Source organism: Heloderma suspectum, chromosome 1 (assembly GCF_057233095.1).
Source record: "Heloderma suspectum isolate Gila_16-S chromosome 1, 16-S_ref, whole genome shotgun sequence".
NCBI classification, from domain to species: Eukaryota; Metazoa; Chordata; class Lepidosauria; order Squamata; family Helodermatidae; genus Heloderma; species Heloderma suspectum.
Window position 1 is genome coordinate 383,338,532 of NC_139458.1, and position 27,889 is coordinate 383,366,420.

Consider the following 27,889-nt stretch of genomic DNA (forward strand, 5'->3'; position numbering starts at 1 on the left):
GGATACTTTATGCAGTGACATTAGATTAATTCAACAGATGGCATTCACTGATAAACAAACTGAAATAAACCAAAAAAGTTATGGATAAATCCAGAACTAAAAAGATACCATTAAAAAGAAGTAGACAGATTTGTACAGCTAATTCTGGCTGCAAAAATATTACTGAGAACACATGCAATGCCCTCAGAGGGGGGAAAAACTCATGCAACGACAGTCTTTTAGCACAATCACTTTTATAACCTTGTAGAATTTATAAACAAACTTGAAAACCTGTGACATACTGCAGAATTATTAATATTTGCAATGTGCGAATTAATTTTTCAAACAGCTTGGCAATTAGTTCTCAAACTTTATACTTACCAGATCATTTTGACCATCATATTTCTTGTCAAGGGTGAAATTATTGTAAACTAGGCTGTTAACTCTGAAATACTTTGCAACAGACATGAAAACCACAATATATGTAAACAAGGAGTTAACACAGCAATAAAATAACACCACGATAATAACTAGGTATGTCCAGAGTGTGCACAGCCCACTAAAACTATGTCTTTAGTTATAATGGGTGGAATATGCTGGTTTGTTGGACACACTTTGCCAGTTCACATATACCAGCAAACCCTGGGTCATTTAACCCAGGAATTGCCATGACCAAGTGGGAGTGAATGAGCCGCCTTCAACATGCTCATTTCTTTTGCTTCTGTTGTTGACTGAACGTGGAACCAACCAATCTGGCCATCAATTTGGATGGCTTTAAAAGGGGATTGGTCAAATTCCTGGAGAAGAAGACTATCAATGGCTACTAGTCCTGATGGCTATATGCTACTTCCAGTATCAGAGGCAGTAAGCCTATGTACACTAGTTGCTGGGGAACATGGGTGGGAGGGTGCTGTTGCACTCATGTCCTGTTTGTGGGTTTCCCATGGCCAGCTGGTTCACTGTGTGAACAGAAAGCTGGACTAGATGGACCCTTGGCCTGATCCAGCAGGGCTCTTCTTATGTTCTTATGATCAAAGAGCACAGAGGTGGCAGCACACTCGTTTGCTCCCACTCGGCCACAGCAATTCCTGGGTTAAATGACCCAGGAATTGCCGCTATGTGCAAACTGGCAAAGTGTGCCCCAAAACCCTGCATATGACTAACAGCACAGTTTCATTGGGCTGTGCACACCCTGGACATCCTCTGGAGCATGATTAAACAAACCAGGAATTGCCATTACATGTGAACTGGATCACTGCCTGATGGCTTTCCCCTAAGGCCTCATTTTGTACTCGGGAGGGACTCAAAGTCTCCTCATTGCTCTCAAGATCAGTGCTTTTTCAACACCCAATGCTATATCAAAATGTCTGTTTCTGACAGATATGTTTAAAAAGAATTAACACTTTCATTTAATTCATTCTTTAAAATAAATATTAGAATATCCCCTTATATGCATTGTTCGTCAATAATAGCTCACTGAATACAAATCATTACACTGCTATTTACTGCTCAACAATCACAGTGTCAAGAATGTGTTAAGTGCCCAAGACATATGAACAAACATATTGTCTGAATCCTGAAGCCCATGTAAAGTACTTACAGCCAGGTCATCTTGTGTGAACCACCTTTCACAAAGCATATGGGTACAATTAAAATTGTATTTAAATTCAGATTTTAAAACTTGATTAATGTATCACTTCATTGCACCAACTGTTTGGGGCTTTCAATTTTTAGGAGTTATGGTTTATGAAATTAGAATCTGCATTTTATGATAACAGAAAGTTAGATCCCTAACACAAGGAGACTACCTAACTGAATCAATTGATTCTTTCTCCTTTCCTGGGTTTTCAGGGCTACATAGTTCAATATCAGTCAAATATTTTCACAACAATTCCACAAACTGCTGTAGCACTAGTCCTCCATTTTCATAGTGAAATATTAATTTTCACCAGGCAAATAGTCTGGCACATTGCTCATACTGTCTGGAGACCAATACACAAAACAGGCTTTGCTTCTCTGCCAAGGTGCGTATCAATCCCAATTCTGAGGGTCTTTGCTGTTTTATGAGGGTGGGTAAGAAAAAGCAGCCCATAGTGGTTATTCAGCTGTGAAGGAATAGCTTTATCGGGAACGTGTGAGTAATGTCCTCAGGGAACACTATAGTTTTCAGGATGTGATCCATGTTCAGGGGAGAAAGGAACAAGATTTTGTGCTCGTCTGTTCTGGAAGAGCCCCACATAATCTGGGGCGCTGAGGCTCACAAGGCCTGCGGTGGGCCCACCTGGCAAGGAAGCACTGGCATGGAGTGATGGTGGGAGCCCTGGAGGGGGGGTGCTGAGGGGGAGGAAGAAGGTTTTGGTGTCAAGTTTATTGATTAGGATCGCAGCCTATTGTATACTCTTTTTCTTTCGGCAAGTGAAAAACAAAATTGTTAGTGCAGATTACAGCTGCAAATCATGATCAAACATACAAAAGGTGAGACATAAAAGATCTTGTAATCAGGGAACATCCTTTTAGCTAAGGCCTTAGCTTGGCTATATGCTAATATTTGCACATTCCAGATTTCTACACAGATATAATGGTATCCCAAACCTTAGATTTGTTTGATTTGCATAGCGGTCTTTCCTTTCTGCCCAGACGTTTTTGCATCACCAGCAGATTACCAGAGATTCATGTAAAGAAAAATGTGTGATGTCTCTGAGTTTTTAATTTGCTCCCTTGATCCTTCCTCATTCCATAAGCAAAGAGTTCAAGGCATAATATTTTACAAAGCTAGAAAAGAGCATGACGCTTAAATGTATACAGATTTAATACACTCTCAATAATTTACCAGTTTCTAATGTGCATCCTCAAAAATAGCAAAGCAAATCATCAGTTGACTAAAGTTATACTTTAGTGACACCATGTGGCTATGTGCCAATTTGCCATCTGCCTGGAACACAGCACATCCAGTAAAATCTAAATCCTAAATAAATTTCTTGCCATCTTGTGGGATAGATGAAGCAACATAAAAACACAGTAAAAAATAAATCAACAAGAATGTTCAGAGGGCTGGCTGATTTACAGTTTAAGAGGCATATTTGTCACTTACATAATCAAATTTAATGTAGTGGATTATAGAAGAAACTGACAGTGTGCCAAAGTTTGTTGCATATGTTTCCTATGTCTGTCATTCTGAGAGGATAATTACCAACCAAATTAACACTTACTATCTGAACATAACTAGATTTGAAAATTTACCCAGAAGGATACAAGATAAATGACACAAGAATTGTGGCACCACTACAGACTTTTTCAAGCTTCTAAATTAGCTTACTCAACCACATGATATTAGCTAAAACAAGGAGGGGGATGCACAGAGGGCAATATTAAATACTCCATAATTACATTATTTATTTACTTTGCGAACTAGGAAACATTGGTAGGAACGTCCAGTATCATCCAGTGTTTGACCACCAGTGAAAGCCAACTGAATGGGCAGAATTGACTGGGCTCGCACGATTACCGCAGCTCGCTGTTGAGCCACAGCACCCATGAATGTTCAAGCTGCGTCTGCAGTTTGTCGGGTCATCCAAACCCAGGGACCAGGAACAACTCTTGAAGAACCGCCGGCTTGTTTTAGGGTTATGCAAGGGTTATTTGTTTAAGCCTTGCATAACCCACAGTCCCTGGGTTCAGATGACATGACAAGCTTGAACATTCAAAATGACCGCCCACTCATATCGCTGTTTGATCATGTGAACCAACACAATGGATATTGCTCCCCACAGCCATTTCACATTTAGAACTGTAAGGATTCTTCTCTCCCTCCCAGTCCTTAAAAGGAAGTTACTCTACAATTGTTTCTGCAATTGGCTGGTCTGCTTTATGCATTACCAGAACACTCTCTTTGCTACAAAACAAACAAAAAGGAGTTTCCAAAGTGTTTAGCATTTGATCAAAATAATAAGCTTATGTAGAAGGAATATGAATACAAGATAACATCTCAGTCTAAATATACATGTTTATAGGAGACTATTCAATTCATTATCATGGTAAAATGCCAGTTTTATCATTTTTCTCACCAGTTTAATAGTACATTGGTGGTTTTTGTTTAAAACAAAACTCAGACAACCATGGTATTTGCAAATACTCTTCTATGGTCTGTTTTCCATGGCTGTAGGAAGACTAGGGAAAGATGGCATTATTTTACCTTACAAGTATTGTTATTCATTTTATTTTTTAACAAATTACTCCACTTTTCATCCCCAAAAAGGCACCCATGCAACCTGCAAATTAAAATGCAGAAATAAAATTTAAAAACATGTAGGGCAAAATCCAGTGGGGCCATTCCACCTCTGCTGGTTTCGTTGTGCTTGCAGAAGTGACCGCTCGCGCAACGGGGCTTTTACTCTTCTAAAAATACCCCAGAAATAAAAGGAAATGCTCGTTCAGCAGAATTCCTTTCTACAAGCTCCGCTGACCTGCCCCATTCCAGAAATGAGCATGTGTGTTGCACCAACATTTGTTTCTGCAAGTGCACCAGAACAATAGGACACTACCCATAACAACAGTTATTTAGTATTTTTATATCAGTGCAGTGGGAAGCTAAATTATGATTTCTAAAGAATGCAACAACTTTATTTAAAAGGTTTATGTAAGATACCTTTTAGAGTAAACCCTCCCAGGACAGTGTACAACAAAATTTGAAAAATAAAAAACAGAATAAAACAATGATAAAAACAGATCAGTAATAACAGCTTCACTGGCTACCAGTCTGTTTCCAGGCAGAATTCAAAGTGCTGGTTATGACTATAAAGTCCTATATAGCTTGGGCCAGGCTACCTGAAAAACTGCCTTGTCCCATACGAACCTACCCATGTCTTAAGATCTTCGGGGGAGGCCCTTCTTTCAAGACTGCCACCTTCAGAAGTACATTTGCTGGTGATACAAAAGAGGGCTTTCTCAGTGGCTGCTCCCAGTCTGCCAAGGGAGGCTAGGCTCATTCCCGCTCTGCTGTCCTTCCACCAGCAGGCAAAGACCTTTTGATTCAAGTAGTCCATTGGTATGTAAGCGGGTCTGTTAGTTTTTATTCTGATACTGTTGTGTTTTTATGATTTAATGCATTTATTTTATTGTTTAATTTAGTTTTATCTATGATTGTAAGCCTCCATGAGTGCCATTTTTCTTGGTAGAAAGGGGGGTACAAATAAAATAAAATAAAATAAATCAACAGTTAAACCAAACACACATATATACAACAGCACCAGTAGAATCCTGACTCAATTACAGGCCAGAGTAAAAAGGTGATTCTTCAGGGCTCACTCAAAGCCTCTAATGATGGGGCTTGGCAGACATCAATTGGAACAGAGTTCCACAAGTGGGGTGCCATTATCAAGAAGGTCCTATACCCTTTTTCCCACCAGCCTAATTGTTCTTATAGGCAGGCATACTTGTAGAACCTCCAGTGCTGAAATCAAAGTGCGTACAGGATTGTATGCTTGAAGGAGGTCCTTCAAATTACTTTTAGGGCTTACAAGGACAATATCAGCATTTTAAACTGAGCTCCGAAATGTACTTGCAACCAGTGTAGCTGCTACAATGTACAGTCACGGCCAGAAATATTCAAACAAGGATAACTGTTTTGGCAGTTGGCCTCTGTACACCACCACACTGAGGTTGAAAGGAAACACACCCAGATGGGAGCGAAGTCAGGACTTCCAGCTGTAATTCCAGGGGTTTGACAAAAGTGGGGCACTAACCATTCAGGAAGTACAGCCGGTGGCATACACACACCTCCATCATTGGTGGCTCATAAGTAATGGAATAAACCAACATCATTTCAAACTTAAAGATCGCCTTTAATACCTGGATGAAAATCCTTTGCAGTCAATGACTGCCTGAAGTCTGGAACCCATGGACATGGCCAAATGCTGAGTTTCCTCCCTCGAGATGCTTTGCCAGGCCTTTACTGCAGCTGCCTTCAGCTTGTTTGTGGGTCTTTCTGCCTTCAGTCTTGTCTTTAGTAAGTGAAAAGCATGCTCTATTGGGTGGAGATCAGGTGACTGACTTGGCCATTGAAGAACATCCCACTTCTTTGCCTTGAGAAACTCTTGGGTAGCTTTTGCTGTATGTTTTGGGTCATTCTCCATCTGCAATATGAAGCGGCGTCCTATCAGTTTGGCAGCATTCGGCTGAATCTGAGCAGGAAGTATAGCCCTATACACTTCAGAATTCATCCTGCTGCTTTTATCAGCAGTCAGGTCATCAATAAACACCTGTGACCCGGCTCAATTGGCAGCCATACATGCCCATGCCATAACACTGCCTCCACCATGTTTGATAAATGATGTGGTATGCTTGGGATCATGAGCTGTTCCTTTCCTTCTCCATACTATTCTCTTCCCATCATTCTGGTACAAGTTAATCTTGGTTTCATCAGTCCAAAGAATCTTATTCCAGAACTGGGCAGGCTTTTTTAGGTGTATGCTGGCAAAGGCTAATCTGGACTTTCTGTTCTTGAGCGTTACCAGTGGTTTCCACCTTGTTGTGAAGCCTCTGTATTTACATTCATAAAGCCATCTCTTGACTGTAGATGTTGACAATGACATGCCTACCTCCGCAAGAGCGTTCTTGACCTGGCTAGATGTTGTGAAAGGGTTCCTCTTCACCATGAGCAGAATTCTGCAGTCATCCACTTTAGTCGTCTTCTGTGGTCTGCCAGGCCTTTTGCTGTTGCTGAGCTTGCCAGTTAATTCCTTTTTTTTCAGGATGTTCCAAACGGTTGTGTTGGCCACTCCCACTGTTTTTGCTATCTCTCTGATGGGTTTATTTTGTTTCCTCAGCCTAATGATGGCCTCCTTCACTCGCATGGACACGTCTTTGGACCTCATGTTGGGAGTTCCAGTGAACAGCTACCAAATGCAAATGTAACACTCAGAACCATCTCCAAGCCTTTTATCTGCTTGATTGGTCATGGGGTACCCAGGAAACAGGCCACACCTGGCCATGCAGCAGCTTGTCAGCCATTTGTTCCATTACTTATGAGCCACCAACGATGGAGGGGGGGTGTATGCCACTGGCTGTCCTTCCTGGATAGTGCCCCACTTTTGTCAAACCCCTTGAATTACAGCTGAAAGTCCTGACTTTGCTCCCATCTGGGTGTGTTTCCTTTCAACTTCAATGTGGTGGTGTACAGAGACCAACTGCCAAAACAGTTATCCTTGTCCCAATATTTCTGGCCCTGACTATAGGTGTCACATGAACCAATTGCCTAGGACCTACCAGTACACAAATGGCCACATTTTGCACCATTTAAAGTTTTTGAACAGTCTTTAAAGGCAGCCCTACACAGAGTGTATTACAGTAATCTAGGCTGGATATTGTTATAGCACGGATATCTAAAGCAAAGCCCATCTTCTCCAGATCGGGTCACACTTGGTGTACCAGACTAAACTGGTGGAAAGGATTGCTGGCTACTGCCACCACCACCTGAGGTTCCCTAGATAGTGCGAAGACCAGGAGAACTCCCAAACCACATACTTGGATGGAGTGCAAACCCAGTTAGGACCAGTTGCAAGCTTCCATCCACAGTAGTTGGCTTCCCACAGTACCTCCATCTTGTCTGGATTAAGTTTCAGCTTGCTTGCCCTCATCTGTTATAAAACTGCCTCCAGATACCAGTTCAGTGGATTACACCAGGGAATGGAGGTAGGGAGTGCAACTCTGTTGGTTCTTTGGTATCTGTTGGTGGTTTTCATTGCCATCAACCATGATATCCCTTCCAGGGCTATGCGAGAATATAGCCCAGTCAAATGAATGAGCCATTATAAAGCCTTTGCACAGATACAAAATATTAATATAAAATAAGACCAGAAAGAGGTTGTATAGTCTAAGGAAGGAGAATATTGAATCTGATAACTTGCTATCACTTTCCTTTCTTAGTCTAATATAAGTCAAAGTGAAATATGTAGTGAATCAACATTTAGTCCAAACAGCAAAGTAATCAAATCTAACAGTAATACTGTGTGGTAACACAAGGTATTTAATTACAAAAAGCCATTATGAAACATCTACTGTTGATTGCACTAGTGAATTTGTTAATATCTGTTAACAGGTTTGACTTTTTAAAGCAAAATGCAAACCTTGGGAATAGATCAGCGATACACTTTGGAACTGCCAGAGGTCTTGCCCAGTTGTTGGCTCCTCTTATGTGAAGCTTTTATTTATTCTCTTTGATATGGTCTTTGGACTAATTCAATAAACTCTGTTTTATTCTTTCCTGCTATGTGAAGCACAGAGGTAGTTAAGCTGTTGTTGTTCAGTCGTTCAGTTGTGTCTGACTCTTCGTGACCCCATGGACCATAGCATGCCAGGCCTTCCTGTCCTCCACTCTCCGGCTGGAAATTCACAGTTCCTGGCCAAGGGTTTCCAGTCCATCCCAGCTATTGATTATTCTTTTCCATTTTCCATCATTAAAGAAGCAGGTATAACAAAATATTCCAGTTTATGTAGGCAAGTAAAGCAGTCATCTTGCCTTCTACATGGAAAAACGGGCAGAGTATATCAAAGCTGTCATTCACAATCAGTCTTTTAGATCGGGGTGGGCAGAAGGTCGATCAGGATCTACTGGCAGGTATCTGTATGATTTGAAGTAGATTAGCAAGGATTTCTGACTCCCATTTGTTTAACTATGGCAATAAGCCATCCAAAATCACACTGCTGAAATAATGAAAACTGGGGGGGGGGGAGGAGTTAATTATGAATGGGTTTCACAGAATCACAGTATAGTAGGGTTGGAAGGGGCCTACAAGACCATTGAGTCCAACCCCCTGCTCAATGCAGGGGGCTGGACTCAATTTTCTGTGACAGGACTGTAAGCTCAGTTTGGTTCTTACTCAGAACAAATTCCTGGGCTCAGAATTATTTAATTCTAAGTGTATGCACCTGGCAGATTCTCATGGTTCTAGTAAGAAACAAAGTCAATCCCGCAAGACTGATGACTGCCTTGTTTTCGATCACCTAATCATTCATCCAATAAATAAATTAGCAAATCTTAAGATGCAACTTGAATTACACAGCCACTAATAGAATGAGGATTCAATTACATATTAAGTGCACCAGCTAATCATATACAAACAAAACTCTTTGATTATGTTAGGATATACATCCAGTCAACCTGATGATTAGCTATCAACCTTATTTGATAATAAGCACAAGCATCCTTATTGAACTGTGAAAACTGTGTTCACAGGCTCATCCAGAGAAATGAGGAGGTCTGTATGTACAAAACAGTCCTACTGGGAACAAGGCATTCTTCCTTCTCAAAAAAAAGTATATCCTGTTCTTACATGGGGCTTAAAGTGGTTTCCCATCCAAGAGACTGATCAGATCCAGTGTCACTTAGTTTCAGAAATGCTGACGCAACAAGCACTCCCACATCATTCACTTTGAATAGGGCATTCTTAATTAGACGTATGGCAATTCAATTAATCCTCTATAGACAGAGTTCAGCATTCAGTCCAAAGCAGCATCAACTTGAGAATATTTCAATTAATCCTTCAGAGTGAAGCCTTTTGCTGGAGCAAAGCTCCCTCTGTCCCTTTAATCAGCATTCCTTCACACAGAATAGCAACATTCTTGTAAAACCAAAAAACAAACCCCTTCCCTCCCGAACACATCCTTGTGGTTCCTGCTGAAGGAAACACATAAGGGCTGTATATCACATGAACAAAATGATATTGGGTTGGACCCAAAGAACCACAAGCTGAAGTAAAATAGCTGCTGTAGCATTGCTCCATAAAAGTTTGCAAAGTGCTATGATATGGAGATTCTATAGCAGCTCTCATGCTTCCATACACACAAGCAGAAGAACATTTTGGATTTAGTTTAACTTTTCTCCAAGAAAAACAGTACATGGCAGAAGACAGCCCTTCCATAAGCAGAAAGCGACCCATGTAATTCTATTTGCATGTAATGGCAGCAAATTGTGGGTCAATTAACCTACTATTTGCCATGGTGTGCAACTGGCACATGCTACTTCCACTGTGCATAATCAAGCTCCGATAGGAGCTTGATTTATGACGTGCAAATGAAGACTTTATGGGTTAATCGTGGGTTAAACAACCCATAGTTAATCTAAGAATTAATGCATCAGAGCAAATCCTGAGTTAATTAACCCACAATTTGCCACCGTTATGTGCAAACTGGGCCAGCATCTTAAATCCAGCCCATTGACTAATACGGGTTACTAACACGTATATAACTATAAGCAAATGGTTTTGTCTACCCCACGTCTCTGCTGAAATGCACTACGCATAGAATGTAATAATAGCATCAATAGTTCAGAAACTAATTTACAGCTTTCAAAATGCTATTCAAAACGAATCTCAGGCTGTAATAGTGGTGGCTACAATATATTGCAAGTAATGCAATGAATGACTGATTAGGCCAACTAAATCAGTCTGTGTTTATTGTGAAATTTCTAGAATACATTTAAATATTAATAAACTAAGTAGAATTGTTTGTGCATTGTGTGGAACAAGTTCTTCCAGCATAAATTTGTGGTAATGTTCATATGAAGATGGTATTGTTATGTGAAAAGTCTAAGCCCACAAATTAGGAGGCACAAAGCAGGGAACACAGAACAAAAGCCGATAGCAAAGAAAAGTCATGTGGCAAGGAAGGGTTTTTTTGCCTATATAATATTAAATTAAAAGTCTTTGTACACTTTCCTGGAATAATCAGAACTAGATGCCTCTTGACTTACGTAGCTGATATTTACATGCAAATAATTCAAGATTCCAACACACCTTGGTGGGATTTTAATGCAACCTTATATTTAACTCTTCATCTTGTACCACAGGAGACCATGAATTTCATGTTGATGAGTACAATGAATTCCACACAGGGGAGTGAGCAAGCTTTCAGAGATGGGACAGATCGCTCCATCCCTTGTTTGCTCGGTAGAAGGCTTTTTTTTTTTTTTTACTAGCCTGAGTTCCATGCTACTAGGCTCTTAAGAGGCTTGTAAATATTTTGTAGGCTAGTAACTTTTGCGGGCTTATTTACAAGGCTGTTTTAATATCAATATTTCTTAATGATCTTAACAATCATCAACTTTTCCAGATAAGAGTACTTGCCCTTCACCATCATCAAGTATCAAATAAAACCTGTTACATTTTCTTAAAATAGCAACTTGATACAAATGAGTAAAGATAATCTATAAGTATCTTCCCTTCTCTACAGTTGTGCCCATATCCTTACAAAGCATCCAAGCATTCCTTTGCACAGTAGCTGACATAGACTCTTGAACAAAGTTCTCTTCATAAAGATAAACTTCAAAGATGGTACTACTAAAAAAGTAGCTATGGCTGGAATGCAAGCACCCTTGTATGCAAGCAAAAAGCACTTCTATGGATGCATGTGTGGAGGTGATGTTTCCTCATGTGGGTAGCCCCTTCAACTTTTGTGGTTTCAGTGGGCAGACAGTGCCCACTGAAACCACAAAAGTCCCAGCCTTTGGGACTGGGACTGAGAAGCCAGCACCCCACGCACAACCAGAGCTTCCAAGGTATGTTTTTTTCCTATTAGTTTAGTCCTTTCAGTTCAACCCAGTCTTTCTTTCCTGTCCCCAACTCCTATTTTAGCACCAGAAAATTCCCACTATTGAAATTCTTAGGTACTAAGAATCATGAGATGAAGTCTACTCATGGAACAGGGCTTTCTCACCTTCTCTTTCCCACTACAGCTCCTGTACCCCATCCTACCTTCATCTCTTTGCTGATTTTAGTATTCCATATCCCCATTTACAAAAACAATTATGTCAGGCCAACTGGGGCACAACTGTGCCAGAGAGATGCTGGGCATCTTGTGCTCATTTTCCCTTCTCTCTGGTCTTTATCCCAAAGAAAAGAAATGTAAGGCATTCTACCTGATTTGTACTGAATATATTATAAGAATGAAGACAAGCAGCTGCACAATGAAATACATCTAGTTGGATCCCTCCTTTAAAACCTCAGAGATGAAAGAAAATATATGATCTGCTGCCTGTAGCTATTACACATAGCTCTTACTGCCCATAGCTATTACACTTCCAAAAGCTATATCCAACTGGATGACTAAGTTGTCTCATTATTTATTTTAAATTTTAATTTATGAGGAAAGAAATGCAAGCAATAACTGCACTCAATATTTTGCAAAACACTTACCTTTTCCTATTTTTAATCTAAATTTTTATTATGTTTTTGAGGCCACTGCTGCTTTGAGTTGCTGTCCTGAACCCCATGAGGACTTCAAAGGAAAGAGCCAAGAACTATATTCCCTGATGACACTGATGTTACTTCTTGAATCTTTCTTGTAGTTTATACACTGGAGCTTTTACTTTTCTATACTTGGCCAATATACTTGTTATTTTTTCCTATCTGAATTAGAAAAAGATGTAAAAAACATTCTGGAAACCTGAAAAGGAACTTGTATGTACCACAAGGGAAAAAAGAGCCCATACGCTGACCTGGTTCACATGTAATGACAACCCATCAGTTTAAAAACTGATGGGTTGTCATGCATGAGCATGGAAAAGCACGCACTGTTACCCCCATAACCCACGATTGGCTCCTTCTTAGGTTGTAGAGCGTGACACACAAACCCAAACTGCTGGGATGTTTAAGGGGTAAACAACCCTGCAATTAACCCATGGCTTGTTGCTGAGTTAGCCACAAGGTTGTTTATCCCCTAAACAATCCAGCAGTTCAGGTTCACACGTACATGCTCCATAACCTACGAAGCAGGTGGGTTGTGTGGTGAAAGTGGAATGGTGCATTCTCACCTGACAACCCATTGTTTATTAAACCGATAGGTTGTTATGTACAAACAGGCTCAAATACTAGCCAGGAAATGGAAGGGGAAACAGTAATGTTCTTCAGATCAGAGTTCATCTCTCACACTGTCATTTGTCCCAACTGCAATCCCTGTTAAACTGCAGAAACTTACTGAAGGGGAAAATGACATTTTCATTTAATATTCTGATGCTAAATTGCAGCTGCCTGAATAATGAAAGAAAAGAAGAGACTTTCTACAGGAATAACAAAGTGAAGAAGATAAAGAATGTACTCAATTCTCTGACAAGGCTTAAGTTTGATCCTTTTCTTAAAGGGAAGTGCTTAAAACAGTTTAAGAAATTAGATAGGTCCATGCCAAGCATTTTGCTATCATTATTCCTATAACAGTAAACTGCAGTTAACTGGTGGTTGTGGTTAATTCACAGAATCATAGAAGAGTAGGATTGGAAGGAGCCTATAAGACCATCGAGTCCAACCCCCCGAGTCCAACCCCAACTCGTGAGTTATCAAGAATTTATAGAAGTTCCTCAATTGTCCCTTTTTGGTTTTTCAGCACCATTCCAAAATTTAGAACCAATATTCACATTTAATTGAGGTTATGAAGTACTTACAAAAATAAACTGTTCTCTACAGTGCTTACAATGCACATACAACTACATACTAAAATGGTGTTGTGCTTTTTGTGCTATAGGACTGAAAGATGAGTTTAAAAGTAAATGAAAACTGGAACACAAATGGTTATTTATGCAGAGTATTAGCCAGGGGGCAGGCGGGAGAAAAGGGAGAGAACTTAACATACGTTGTTCAACTTGGGGTGACCTGCAGTTCACCACTGTTCATCACACAACTGTCTCAACCACTGTTCTGCTTTTTTTCCAAACCCCAATTCCTGGCACTCTAAGCAACAAAATCAATCCAATTCAGACATAGCCATTAACACAAAACTGCATCAAGACAGTCACATTATCCACTAACCTGCAGACACGGGCAGGAAAATACAGTTTCTGCCAAGATCGACAGAGATATTTGGAGTGATCGATTACACGAATCCAGTCTAGTTCGTCCATGGATACCTCAATATAGTAGGAGTAAGACCTTTGAACAGCAAATAAATTTTTAAAAATTGAAATTATCCATATGCCAACTTCACACAATATACCTTAAATATCCTAGTGGCTATGTTAAGGTCACCCAAACTTCACTATACAACATAACGCTTAGCCTAAAATGAATTATACCTTTAGGGCACAATCCTATACATGTTTACACAAAAAAAGTCCTACAACTCCCAGCATGCCCAAGCCAGTTATGCTGGCTTGAGGAAAAATGTTGTAAAGGGGGATGTAATACAAAATAAACTTTTCAGTCTCCTTTAATTGTGTGCTAATGTTTATTATCTGCTAAATCTCCCCTAAGCTCCCCTGATGGTCTAGTAGAAATACCTACTAGATGGTTAAGGTTTACATTTAGCCTATGTAAGAATGCAAATTACTTTTTATGACTTAGGTGTGTTAAATGTCTGCTTTTAATGTTCCATTGTGTCTGAAGGAAGACTGTTTCATTTTTTTGAGATTGTGAATGTTGCCATTAAAAAGATCTCAAAGTATTTTAGCATTAAAAACTAACATATTTTTATATAGCCACTAAGGCTGCAATCCTATGCATGTTTAGACAGAAAAAAGTCCTACAACTCCCAGCATGCCCAAGCCAGTTATGCTGGCTTGAGGAAAAATTATGCAAAGGCGTTTGTAATACAAAATAAACTTCTTTTCAGTCTCCTTTAATTGTGTGCTAATGTTTATTATCTGCTAAATCTCCCCTAAGCTTCACTGATATTGAGGCATGCTAGGAGTTGTAGGACTTTTTTCTGTCTAAACACGCATAGGATTGCAGCCTTAGTGACTATATAAAAATATGTTAGTTTTTAATGCAACCAAGGCTCCAGTTCCCACAGTTATTTGCATCACAGGTACAACTCAAACTGAAATATAACTACATGCTAAAATACTTTGAGATCTTTTTAATGGCAACATTCACAATCTCAAAAAAATGAAACAGTCTTCCTTCAGACATAATGGAACGTTAAAAGCAGACATTTAACATACCTAAGTCATAAAAAGTAATTTGTATTCTTCTTACATAGGCTAAATGTAAACCTTAACCATTTAGTAGGTATTTCTACTAGAACATCAGGAGAGCTTAGGGGAGATTTAGCAGATAATAAACATCAGCACACAATTAAAGGAGACTGAAAAGAAGTTTTATTTTGTATTACAACCCCCTTTACAACATTTTTCCTCAACTACTCTCATCTATCATATTGTATCATATGTATCCATCTAATTTTACAAGTCAATCGTTCTGCCCTATTAGAAACTTGAGATTTGCAACAGGCATAGTATCATTTCCCTTACGATATTATAGTAGAAGTTGCTAGTTCATATTTATCTATGCCTTATTAGATCTTTAAAGTAATTATACGAATATATAGATGTAAAATAGTTTCATACACAAGCACTCCTCCTTGGAGGAAAGGTGGGATATAAATGTAATTAATTAATTAATAAGTAAGTTTTTGTTAACCACTAAGGGAGCAATCCTATGGCCGCTAGTCAGCGACTAGACGGCCATAGGATATGTGGGTTTCCGGGAACCAACCTCGGAGCCCACACTGTGAGGTCAGTTCCCGGAGAACTGACCTTCCCCCCCTTCCACACTGCCTCATAGACCGTGTGAAAAGGCTTCATACTCTGCGCTCAGAAGAGGAGCGCAGAGCAGCCAAAACAGGGCATTCCAGGGGGCATTCCAGGGTAGGGAAGGCAGAAATGCCAGTTCGACACATCCTATGTGTCGTTCGGCAGCCTCCTCCCCAGCTCCGCCTTCCCGCAGCTAGACAGCCAAAACTGGCTGTCTAGCCACAAATGCAGGGCAGGAGAAGCACAGAGGGAACGATGTGCTTCACCTGAGCTGCATTGGATAGGCGGTTGCCTCAGAGTTTAGAGGCGGCCGCCTATCCCCATAGGATTGCGCTCTAAGAAAGGCCTTTTGGGGCCTCTGTTTTAACTGCTGTTTCAAAATCACAACATTCTATTTAAAATCACTCTCATCAGATTTATTTATTAGTAATACTTACTTATTGATTAATATAGTAAAATCTCTAAGTGGTTTACATAAAAAATTAAAAATTACAGTGAGAAATGCATATATAATACAACACTGAAATATTTCATCTTTCAACAACAAATGTTAGATCAAGGTAGAAACAATAAAAAGAAACATTTACATGAAGCAGCAGCATGATAACCAATTACAAGCCACGGTGGTTCAGATACTAGTAACTTGAAGGCTGGATTATTGTAATGCGCTCTGTGTGGGGCTTCCCTTGCACTTGGTCTGGAAGCTGCAGCTGATGCAGAATGCAGCAGTGAAGCTGCTTAACAGAGATCTCTTTCCAACAGCACGTTACAGCTTTTCTAAAAGAACATTACTGGCAGCCAATAAGCTGCTGGGCCAAGTGTAAAGTGTTGTTGTTAACATATAAAGCCCTAAACAACTTGGGACCAGTTTACCTTAGAGATCACCTCATCACTTTACATCATTTTTCCTCAACTACTCTCATATCATATTGTATCATATGCATCATCTAATTTTACAAGTTAATCATTCTGCCCTATTAGAAACTTGAGATTTGCAACAGGCATAGTATCCTTGTTTCCCTTATGATATTATAGACCCTGGATCTCACCAGAGACCCTGTCTGGTCTCTGCAATCTTCAGAGGGAGCACTTCTGATGGTGGCACATGATCCTGAGGTTCACCTCAGGAACACTTGTGGCGGAGCATTTAGTGTCTCTGTAGTCACCCTCTGGTACACATTACCAACTGTCATTAGACAAGCTCCCACAGTTCTGATGTTCAGACATCTTCTTAAGATCCCTCTCTTCACACAGGCTTTCCCTGAGGTGTGACTCAGTCAGGTATAGGCTCTGTTCGTACATCACAACAACAAATGGTGGGTTAATTAACCCACACTTTGCTGGATTTTATGCTGCATGCGAGCTGCTTCCACTTTGCATAATCAGCCTCTGATCAGCCGAGCAGAGGTTGTTGCCTGACTTGCAAACCCGGACACTATGGTTGTTTGTGGGTTAAACAACGCAAAGTTAACTTAAGACCTTATCCTATGCTCTACCACACTGATATGGGGTGGTGCAGTCATTGACATGGGGACTACATTTTTAATCCCCTCCCATTGAAGTCAATAGAAGGGCTCTTTACATCTGGTCTCAGGTTGGTGTAAAGTTGTGCCAAAGGTGGAGGGGTGACCACTGATTGAAGGGGTATAGAACACAATGTAACTGTGTTACTCCCTGTACCACCCAAGCCTCCAAACTATTTAAGCCGTTCTAATGGCATATTTGGGGTGTTCCACCAGCATGTCTGTCATGGTAGCAGTGTATTTTATGTCCTGCCAACATAACAGGGCTTCCACCAAATCCTATCGCTCCCTCGCTGGGTGTATCTTCAATGAGGGACTGTGCCCTTAGTCACATTAGTTCTTTCTCTCCCTCGCCCTCTGCCCATTTTCTTGTATTGTCATTTGGGTTTACACTATTATTTATCTCATAACCCTGTATTGAGCATTGTATTTCAGTAAACCATTTAACTAGTTTCAATTCCAATTTTCAGTCTGTGGTCCCTGGTACTGGTTCACTAGGGAGCAATTTCAGATTCAGGTTTACATGAAGCATCATATATGCTACATAAAGAGCTAAATGACAATTCCATTCATCATCGCCCTGCAAGCAATGATTGCAGTTGTAAGTAGATTCAATACAGTAAAACACTGTCATAGGAGACCAAAAATAAAGTTATCTTATCCTATCCCTACCTGTAGCATTCTAAGAGAAGACCCACATAGGCAAAATGAATGTGACTTACTGTCATGCCTGACTGGAGGAGTCCTCCCCAGAGGAGGAGCTAGAGGCTCCAGAAGCCCAGGGTACCCCAGACCAGGGACTGCCACCAGACCCACAGGAGCCTGAGCCCTCGAGAGAAGTGGCTGCAGGGCGATCATTGGCAAAAGAAAGGGACTCTGCCTCTGAGGAAGAGGCTGAGCCACCCCCTGAACCCCAGGAGCATCATCGCCTCAAGCAACAGGCTAGCAGCGCTCTTGTGCGAAGGAGTGCTCGCCTCCCGAAAAGGTGTCCTCAGGAAAAAGTGACTCCTCATGAGTAGGCTCTGAATAAGAAGCTCTGATTGCTGCAGCTGAGCTCTGGGTGGGGCCTGGCTGGATTTGGGCTTAAAAGCCTCCACTGAAAACCCAGCCAGTGTTGGAACAACTTGGTCCATCCAGCCTCTGCCAGGTAGCTTGCCTCCTGAATCATGCCCCCTGACTGATACTGTGTTTCCTGACCTTTTGGACTGCTCAGTGACTCTGCTTCTGACTGCGTAACATACTTGACTGATTTACTGTGTTTGACCTCTTGTTATCTTGACTACTCCTGCTGCTGCCTGATCCTTGTTGCCTGACTGCCTGCCTGTGTTCTGACCTCTGCCTAGATTTTGAGCACCCCTGCCTTAGCCTAAACCTCCTTGGACTGAAACATTTGCTTGCTAGCTTGACTACTCTATTGCCTCGCTCCCTGTACATGCTTGCAAACAGCCAAGACTCGATCTAGAACAGGACACTTACCTGCTATCACGATCCCATAGCAGTATTCGTATATGGTTGATTATTGATGGCTGACCCAATTTAATTTCAATACCAGAACGGCAGTCATCATCAATGGGATGTCGGGAAAATCCATGATCCAAATCATAGTTCTGTGTATCTCCATCTAACAAAGCAGATTTCAATTCCCCTTTAACTACTTGGGCTCCATATTTCATAGTGGCAATGTTCTCACCTGGTACTGGAAAGAACAGGGATGAGAGAATGTTTTAAATTATGCTCTTCCAATACAAAAAAGGAGAAAACAGAAAATTTCTACAAAGCGCCTTCTTCTTCCATGACAAAATGTCTATTTGTTAGGATCGCTGCCTCTTTTTGTCTTTTGGAAGATTAACTTATTTTCCAAACTAAGACAGTGAACACACTCCAACAGATATTAGCCATGACAAAGGGTGCAATCCTATGCATGTTTAGGCAGAAAAAATACCACAACTCCCAGCATTCCCCAGCCAGTACTGTTGGCTGGGGAATGCTGGGACTTGTAGGACATTTTTTCTGTCTAAACATATGTAGGATTGCACTTTAAATCCATTTAAAACCAACGGAAAGGAACCAAGTCATGACTATAACAAGTCCCATTGATTTCTGTTAGCCTTAGTCATGACTAACTTCTACTAGATTGTGGCCATACTGTTCAAAAAGGTTTGTTATTACTCACTAATTTTGTATTTATAAAAGGTGCACAGAATACTCATTCCTGGAAAATTGGCATCAAATTAATAAAGTTATGTTATTTATTTGTATTATTTATTTTTATTTATTTCATTTTTATGCCACCCAATAGCTGAAGCTCTCTGGGAGGGTCACAACATTAAAATCACAAAAATACAACAGAAAATACAATATAAAATATAATAGCTTAAACAACAGAATAAAAATACAACCAGAGTAAAACCTAGCTGCAGTGCAGATATTTAAAATGCAATAGCAGATTTAAGACAGCAGAGCTAAAAAAAAAAAACCCTGTAATGCTAAAAATGCCTGGGAAAACAAAAGGTTTTCACCTGGCCCCGGAAAGAGTAGGCGCCAGGCAAATCTCTTTAAGGAGTTTGTTCCACAGCCAGGTTGCTACAGCAGAAAATGCCCTTTTCCTGGTAGCCACCTGCCTTACCTCTTTTGGCAGGGACCCCCAGACAAGGACCCCTGAAGATGATCTTAGGGTCTGGGCAGGTACATATGGGATGAGGCGATAACTTCAGATAACCTGGCCCCAAGCCAGTTAGAGCTTTGAATATTAATACCAGCACTTTGAATCAGCCTGGAAAGGGACTGGCAGCTGGGAAAGTACTGGCATATTATGATCTCATTGGCCAGTCCCCATTAACAATCTTGCTGCCCTGTTTTGGATCAGTTGAAGTTTCTGGACCATTTTCAAAGGCAGCTCCACATATAATGCATTGCAGTAATCCAGATGAGAGATTATCAGAGCATGGATAACTGCACCTAGGCTACTTCTGTCCAGATAAGAGTGTACTTGGTATATCAGTCTAAGCTGATAAAAGGTGCTCCATGCCACTGAGTTCACCTGTGCCTCAAGTGACAGTTCTGGGCCCAAGAGCACCCCCCAAACTACGAACCTGATCCTTTAGGGGGAACGCAACCTGCTCCAGAACAGGTTGAACATCACCTAGCCAGGCAGCTGAACCATCCACTAGTAGTACCACCATCTTGTCTGGATTGAGACTCAGTTTACTGGCCCTCATCCAGTCCATTACCCTGCCCAGGCAGTTAAACAGTTTTTTTTAGAACAGTTAAAAATTCAGAACAGTTAAAAAAAACTAGCTCAAGAGTATGACTGCAGATTTTCAGCTTCCTCATGACAGCAGTCATAGTTGAGGGATGTGAAGTGGGGCATGCAGAACTACCCCATTAATTGTCTAAATGGCAGAGATATTAAGGATGGAATGCATTTTAAAAAATCAAGCAGTGGATAGTATCCAATGGTTCTGCAAACAGAAGGCCTCTCCTCCCCGTCACTGATCCCCGTGCCCCTGAAAAGCCTCTCCCGCAGGTCAGGAGTCCTTCTGAACAGCATGGACTGTATCACAAGGGGGATACAATGGGTGTGAGGAATCACCCAAAACTGGACCCACACAATGTTCCCTGCCTCCCCTGTGACATGGCCCACACTATCCAGGAGTGCTTTCAACAATCTGAAGATGCAAGAAGAACAAATGATTGGTTGCAACCATGGCCTTCTGCTCATGCAACCTTTGAATATAACCCAGTGAGTATAAGCATTTTGCTATTCAATCAATTTGCTAGAAACAAATGAACTACACAGAAAGTTCTTTCTGATGTCTAAGGGTTAGAATTATGAAGTGTGGTCAACTATAGAAGCCACGTATTTCTGCTAGTAAACTCAGCAAGAATAGTTTTTCTATAATTAAATTGTACTGGCCAACATTTAAAGCTTTCCCTTGCAAGTTGCGAATATTGTGGCTTACTTAACATGCCCCTATAGTTGAGTTCCATGTCTCGGCTTTCTGATCGAATTTTAATGGCATCCAAAATGGCATCAGGCGATAGTAATCCAGAAGGCCTTACAACATTTAAAAGCTCTGTCAAACTCATCAGTGGCAAGCGCACTGCCTGCATAATTTCAGCATGATTTTCCTTGGGGTTGTGTTTACACCAGTTCATCAAGGCTTGGAAAATATCCTTCTCAGGAGCTGCAAATGAATCCCTCAGTACAATGCTGAGAAGAGCTGGCTAAAAAGCAAGAGAAAGAAATTTATGTAATTATATCAAAATCTTAAATTGTAACTGTGAACTCTAAAAAAAACAGTTGTACTCTCTTGCACCTCAATAGGTATTGCTGAATTCCCAAAATAAGCTGTCTTCTTTATGAAGTGTGTTAATGCTGTTTTGCAATAAAGTTGATTCTGTGCAATATCTTTCTATGCAATAAATTCTCACAAAAGCAATATCTAACACATACATCTAGAACATAACTCCAAAATGTTTATCCTTCCTATAAAAAGCAGTATCAGCCACAGCTTTTTTCTAAACCACTTAAGGGGCTAAAGCTAGGTGAATGTTCACCACTCTCTGCTCACACTTAAGATATAACTTCTGCAGGACAGTACAACTTCATAGACAAAGTTGTTCGCCCATGAGCAAAGCTGATTTTCCCAAACTGTTAATTTTAAACAATTCAGAAGTCTCTGAATTAAATAAAACAAGATTTCTGATGTGCCTAAACAAGGTGTTATACAAAATACATTTTAAAGGCTGGGCTTACCCTATGAATGTAAATCCTAATTTAGACAAAACCTTAAAAACCAAGAGCACAAAAACAACATGACAATTAACAGTATCAAAAGAAAAAAATAGAAGAATAGAATGATAGTGCTCAGCGTCTTTTTGGCACACTGAGCAACAGCAGTGAGAAGCACGATTTTATATTTGAACGGCATTTAAAGAATCAATGTTTGACACAGAAAGCCTGACATCTGCATTACCACATCATCTTCAAAAAAGTTATTTTTGTAAACTCCCAACTTGTGCTACATGCCAAAAATCATGATTTGAACACAATTCCATAACTGTTTAAAGATACTTACTGCCCTACATGATTTTAATTACTGATCACTCTCTCTGGGCTCCTGTTTTAATTTTTGGTACAACACTGATTTTATAGTGACAGCTTTTCTGATTTAATAATATTTTTGTTATAATTGATTTTCTTATTAAGATAGTTTGTAAGAATCACTGCATGAGTTTTTGTCACCACTGGATTCTCTCAATTCTAGGTGGTATCCAGTTAACTCTTCCTACTGACAGAACAGCTTCCATCATCAGAATGGGGAGGGGATGGACCCTCCAGAGCAGATTTTGGAGGTGCATGGGAGACTACAGGGGGGAAGTCCTGCTGTGTAAATGGAAGTCAGCTTGTGCAACATTGGATTTCACCCTCGCTCCCTACCTCTCCCTCTTTTTTTTAATTACTGAGGTCAGCTGCATTAAAAATCGGAATACCATTCAACTGAGCAAATAGTTCGCCAGTAGCCAATTACTGATCAGAAACCTTACTTTTATTTTCCATGGAGACAGTTACGTCCATTATGAAATTCCCAGAAAAAAAGAAAAGCTCTCCCACAGTTCAAGACAGTGCATGCCTCAGAAGTTCCATTTTCAATACAAAGGTAGTTTGCTTCTCAGCCCCAAGAGCGAGCTAATTTGTTCTTCTCATCCTAGAACTATCATCATTGTATTCTAAAGTGACGTATTAGTTGCTCAAAAGTAACAGCCAAGACCATTCTGTCAGAAAATGGCCCAGTTATCTTATTCCTAGTAAGAAACCAAGACAATTATAGAACCCACAGAGTGTCTATCTGCCATTTAGAAAAGAATACAGGTAGATGTGAAGCTACTGAAAAGATGAAAGTTGGGTTTGTTTGATTTTTAAAACTACATATAAATACTTGAGACATCTTTTAACAATGCAATCTTATAAATGCATATTCAGAAGTAGGTTCCACTGAATTCAGTTGGACTTATTCCCAGGTATAGGACTGTAGCCTAAACCTCCTTTCTACCCACTCTTTGGAAACGTAACCTAGATTTGCATCCTTAGAAAACTCTTTTCATTGATCTCACACTTAAGCCTATTGAATAACATGTCTACCAATAGCTATTTTCAAGGATGAATAACAATACAGGTGGAAACAATGCACAGGTTGTGGTGGGAGGTATTCATTATGGGGGTTTGGAATGGGGTTTGGGGGTGGGGTGCACTATTTTTAACACTGTCATTATCTGTCCTTACCTTCCAGAGGAGATAAGATCCGACTTCAATGAAATTGTATCAATGAAGCAAAAAGTAAACTTCTATACCAAGAATTATGTAGATCTATAGATTTTACATAAAGATTCAGTTCCAGAATGATATGGTAGTAAAGACTTAATTTAATGAGGATCAGTGAAAGATACCTAAAAACGATATGACTGGCAACTAAAGAAGTTGGCACAGCAATTCTATTACTTATACGTTCAAACTATTTCTTGCTCACTTTCAGGATAGAAAGCGGCATACAGTCTACCCTCTTGGAGCCTTTTTCAGGCACTATTTTCATATTTTCAACACTTCGATGGAGGGGGAAGGGTTTATTTAGAGTAAGGGAAGAGGAGAGAGGATGACATACAGCTGCAGCAGCATGGTATAAGCTCAGCAATCATGCTGGTCCCCTGGAAAGAAAAACAGTCAGTCTTGAAATATCTTAGGGTGGGAACACAGCCAAGGAATCTCATATAAATGAGGGAGAATAGAGGGCATGCACAGGGAAAGGAAAGTACAATCAATACAGAATCCATGTGTACTCCAATTGAAGGCCCAAGGGGGGCAACATTTTGGTAGAACTACAACTTCCTCCCCAATAATCTGTGTCTTGGCACTTTCCCAAGGAAACTCCATTCCAAGACTCATCCCAGAAATGTGGAAGATGGGGATGTAGCCATACATTGCACAGAAATTGTACTCCATGAATATTGTAGTGCTCTTCACACCCAATATTCATAGTTCTAACAACACTTTTAGAAACAAAGAAACACTTTTAGAAAGTACTAAAAATGATTTTTTTTTTAACTGAAAGCTTAAAACTGACACACACCTTAGAAAGTGACAGAAAGCCTTCACTGGAGAGTACCTCTTGAGCATTCCTATCCATAAACATGTAGCACATACATGTCAGCTTGGGAAGCAAGTAGAGACTAGCAACATCGTAGGTCATGCAAACATTCTGAATGTTTAGGATGGTGCAAAGATACTCAGAGGTGGAATCCTCCAGTTCTGGGAATCCATATTTATGTGCCAAACTCAAGAAATCTAAGAGGACTTCCTCCTTCTCATCTCTTAATGTTGCACGGCCCGTGTAAATATATTTTAACAACATCGTAAAGGCCTCTGCAGTGGTGTCTTGGAGAGGGATTTCTGCTTCAGGCTGAGATTCACGCATTCCACCATATAACAACGCTCTGTACAAATGCAGAGAGAAAAAAATTATGTAAAAAAACTGCATTCTAAAAAAGAGACTTCATATAAGCCTTAAAGGAGATAGAATATCACCACCACAAACCTCCAGAATTTCACCTGCCGGTGAAATTTCTGCAGTTGCAAAACAATTGTAATTGGTCCTTAGGATAAAAAAAACTATAACCTTTATCTTGGATCTGACCACTTGCTACTAGATATTAGGACAAATATCTGAGAGCTATTCTGGCATTCACTTGTAAATAATTCGTGGAACCAATGATACAAAATTTAGGAAACAAATTGTTTTAATACAGCAGTATCCAGCAGAAGGTTTTGCCTGAGCAATGCTGTGTCTGATAAAACACAGGGCGACATCGAACATCACAGTGGCAGAAGGGAGTTTGTGGAACCTGACTCTCTCCATTCCCTCCTTCCCTGTCAGCCCACCAGAGCCCACTGAAAATGTTACACAAAGGGTTGGGGAACGCTTCCTGAATGGGGTGTGCTGCAGCAAGGAGGACTGAGTGTAAAAGCAGGATCCCTGTAAGTTGAGTGGAGGCATCTACCATGAACAGGAACTGCATCCACTGCAGATGCCTCCACTTTCAGGAATCTCCTCAAACCCTCACGCCATATACCAGCCATCTATTGCACTTTTAAGGGACTTAATCAGAAACTACAGTTAATGTAATTACATCTATCAAAAAGAGGCATACATTAAATTTAGTAAGAAAATTAGACTTTTGATTTGCTTCCCTGAATGCTTCTATTACTAGGTAGAAAACAAAGCTTGGAAACATTACATTTTTGGATGGAGAGAGACAGAGTTGCCTTTCATAACTGTGGGAATTGCTATATAATTGCATTTCAAAAGATAAGTGAGGAACAGATAAAATGTGAAATCTCACACCCTGCTATATAATTATAACTTATGTTTTATAAAAGCACCTCATATATACATTTCACAACTAATTCAAAATAGCAATATTCCCCAGGGACAAGCATGTACAAGTGTATGAACATCCTGAATTTTCATCCTGAACATAAAACATTAATTTGGGATGCCTATGTAATGAAGGTCAAAATATGGCAGCATAATACAAGTATCTTCTCATAGTTAAACACTGTGCCATAATAGGCGTTAAGAAAGCTCACATGCATTGAACAGATGATATCAGTTTATCTTGCTTGCCTAGAAGCTCTAAGCACATCTAGTAAGAATCTGTACTTCACCTGAAATACTGGCATCTCGCTGCCAGAATCACTCTGTGTGCAGGAAAACGTTTCTTTTCCACTATAAAGGTAACATCGCTGTACTCCTCCCCATTCATCAGAACACCAACATGATCCGACAGAATATGAACATGGTCAATTTCACCTACTGCTGTGTAAGGACGGAGTGGATGACTGTTACTCATCTTGTAGGAGAATGCGTTATCCTACACCTATAAAAAAGCACAGGAATATTAAAAAAAAGTACTCGCCTCTAGAATTATTTAAAAGTAATATAAACGTAAATGCATTTCATCAAATGATTGATATGAAAGCTACTTTGCTAAAAGGAGGTCCCAATGTAATGAAAGCAAATGTCAGAATGTAACACTGCCAATCTAACTGCTCCAAATAAACAAGCCCTTATAAAACAAATTAGAAGAAACAAAATCATTCTGTTGTAGGGCTTCCACATAGTCAGCCAACTCACTAATTATAATACTCTGTACAAGTTAAAATTGATTCTGTAACCAGGGCAGATCAATTAAGAACTGTATAGCACTGCTCAAATTAAATATTGAAATCTACACCAAGGGTTTTCATCCATAATTAGCTAGAATATAAGTATTTATGACCTATTCTCATAGGAGCCTGATTAACTCTCCAAAACTGAGATCACAGGGATTTTCAATTATTCATATAGGAAGCCTTTTCATAGAATCATGTTTTATAAAGGCAGAGATACTAATAAGTCCTTGAAAAGCTCTACTGGGAAAGTATCTATACCCAGTGTGCTTTCAGGCTGAAGAGGCTTTTATGGAAAGATGAATCTTATGCTCTTTACTTGCAAAGCCTAAAAGACCTCTCAAGGGGAGACATGACATTTGCAAAACATATGCTTTAGCCATTTTGCTCTGTTCATGTTACTCACGTGGTATATAATCTGAAGCCACTTTATTTAAACTCCCACTTTGGGGAAGATAAAGTTTTGTGCACATTTAAATAACATATATACTTTCCTATGACATCTTCTTCCCTAATTGAGAACAAAACCCTAGAATATCCATTTGATTATTTCATGCACACACATACACAATTTATATTTAGGATATTTTGTTTATTTATTATATTTCTATACCGCCTAATAGCATAAGTTCTATAAATATGTATATTTAGTGCCAGCCTTTCCCAGTCTGGCACTCTTTGATGTGTATAAACAAAGCAAGAAATAGGCTCTATTTAGCAAGTATTTATGCAGCCAGTAAGGATAAGATCTTAACATAAAATTCATCTGCATTGTTCATGTGAACAGCAGCCAAATAAACCCAAGAGTTTTAACAAGTTACAAATAGACACTGGTTCAAACCTCTTTAGACACTATGTGTATGCAAACAGAACCCTATACTCAGGTGAAAGATAAAGTTTCTGGCTATCCCTGTACACAGAACCCAAAACAGCGATGGGATTTAAAAAAAAAAAACACCAAGTAAAATCATGTTTTCAGAAAACTATTTTATGTATGTTTTTGAGTCAACAACCCAAGACCATCTAAGACATTTTGGAGCTTCAAGAGCTACTGAAAACCATAACACTCTTTGTCTCCCTTTTTACATCTTTGGTTGTAGCTGTGCCATTAGTTGGAGTTCTGCCTATTTCTCATCTCAATAGACTGAAAAGCCAAGAGATCACCACCTGGGGCAGTATTGAACACTGCCGCTCCACTTACACTGTTGACATACTGCTAGCATAAGTGACTTCTAGTGGTAGGCCAATAACATTCCCCCCCCCCCCCGGCCCGGAAAACCCATCTACATTAGAGATATGCAATAGTGAAGGTGGAGCAGCAGTGTTAGATACTGCCTGTGGTAATTCACATCGTAGTCACCTCCAGACCAGACTATTCTAACATGCTCTACACTGGGCTGCCTTTGAAGGTTCTCAATCACTACAATTGGTTCAAAATGAAACCACGCAGTTGACTGGGATGAGCCACAGCAAACATATGTTGCCAATTTTGAAAAAGCTTCATTGGCCTCCAGTTGGTTCCCAGGCCCCATTCAACAGTCTGGATCCAGAATACTGGGATATTTCAAGGACCATCTTCTTCCCTATGAATCTACCCCCATATATTAAAATTGTCCTCAAGGATCCTACTCCATATTCCTCCACAGT

The 27,889-nt window shown here is 40.0% G+C and overlaps 1 protein-coding gene across 4 annotated transcripts in view; it reads right to left on the reverse strand.

Moving 5' to 3' along the window:
- Positions 1–27,889, reverse strand: part of BTBD9 (BTB domain containing 9) — a 268,373-nt gene that overhangs the window by 233,228 nt on the left and 7,256 nt on the right. For all 4 annotated transcript variants that reach the window (XM_084828517.1, XM_084828521.1, XM_084828518.1 and 1 more), the window contains exons 2-6: positions 25,739–25,950; positions 24,144–24,507; positions 20,979–21,243; positions 18,493–18,712; positions 13,773–13,892 (exon numbers count right to left, since the gene is read on the reverse strand). In XM_084828517.1, coding sequence (XP_084684643.1) covers positions 13,773–13,892; positions 18,493–18,712; positions 20,979–21,243; positions 24,144–24,507; positions 25,739–25,923 — 1,154 coding nt within the window. In that variant the 5' untranslated portion in view covers positions 25,924–25,950. The remainder of the gene's footprint in view (positions 1–13,772; positions 13,893–18,492; positions 18,713–20,978; positions 21,244–24,143; positions 24,508–25,738; positions 25,951–27,889) is intronic.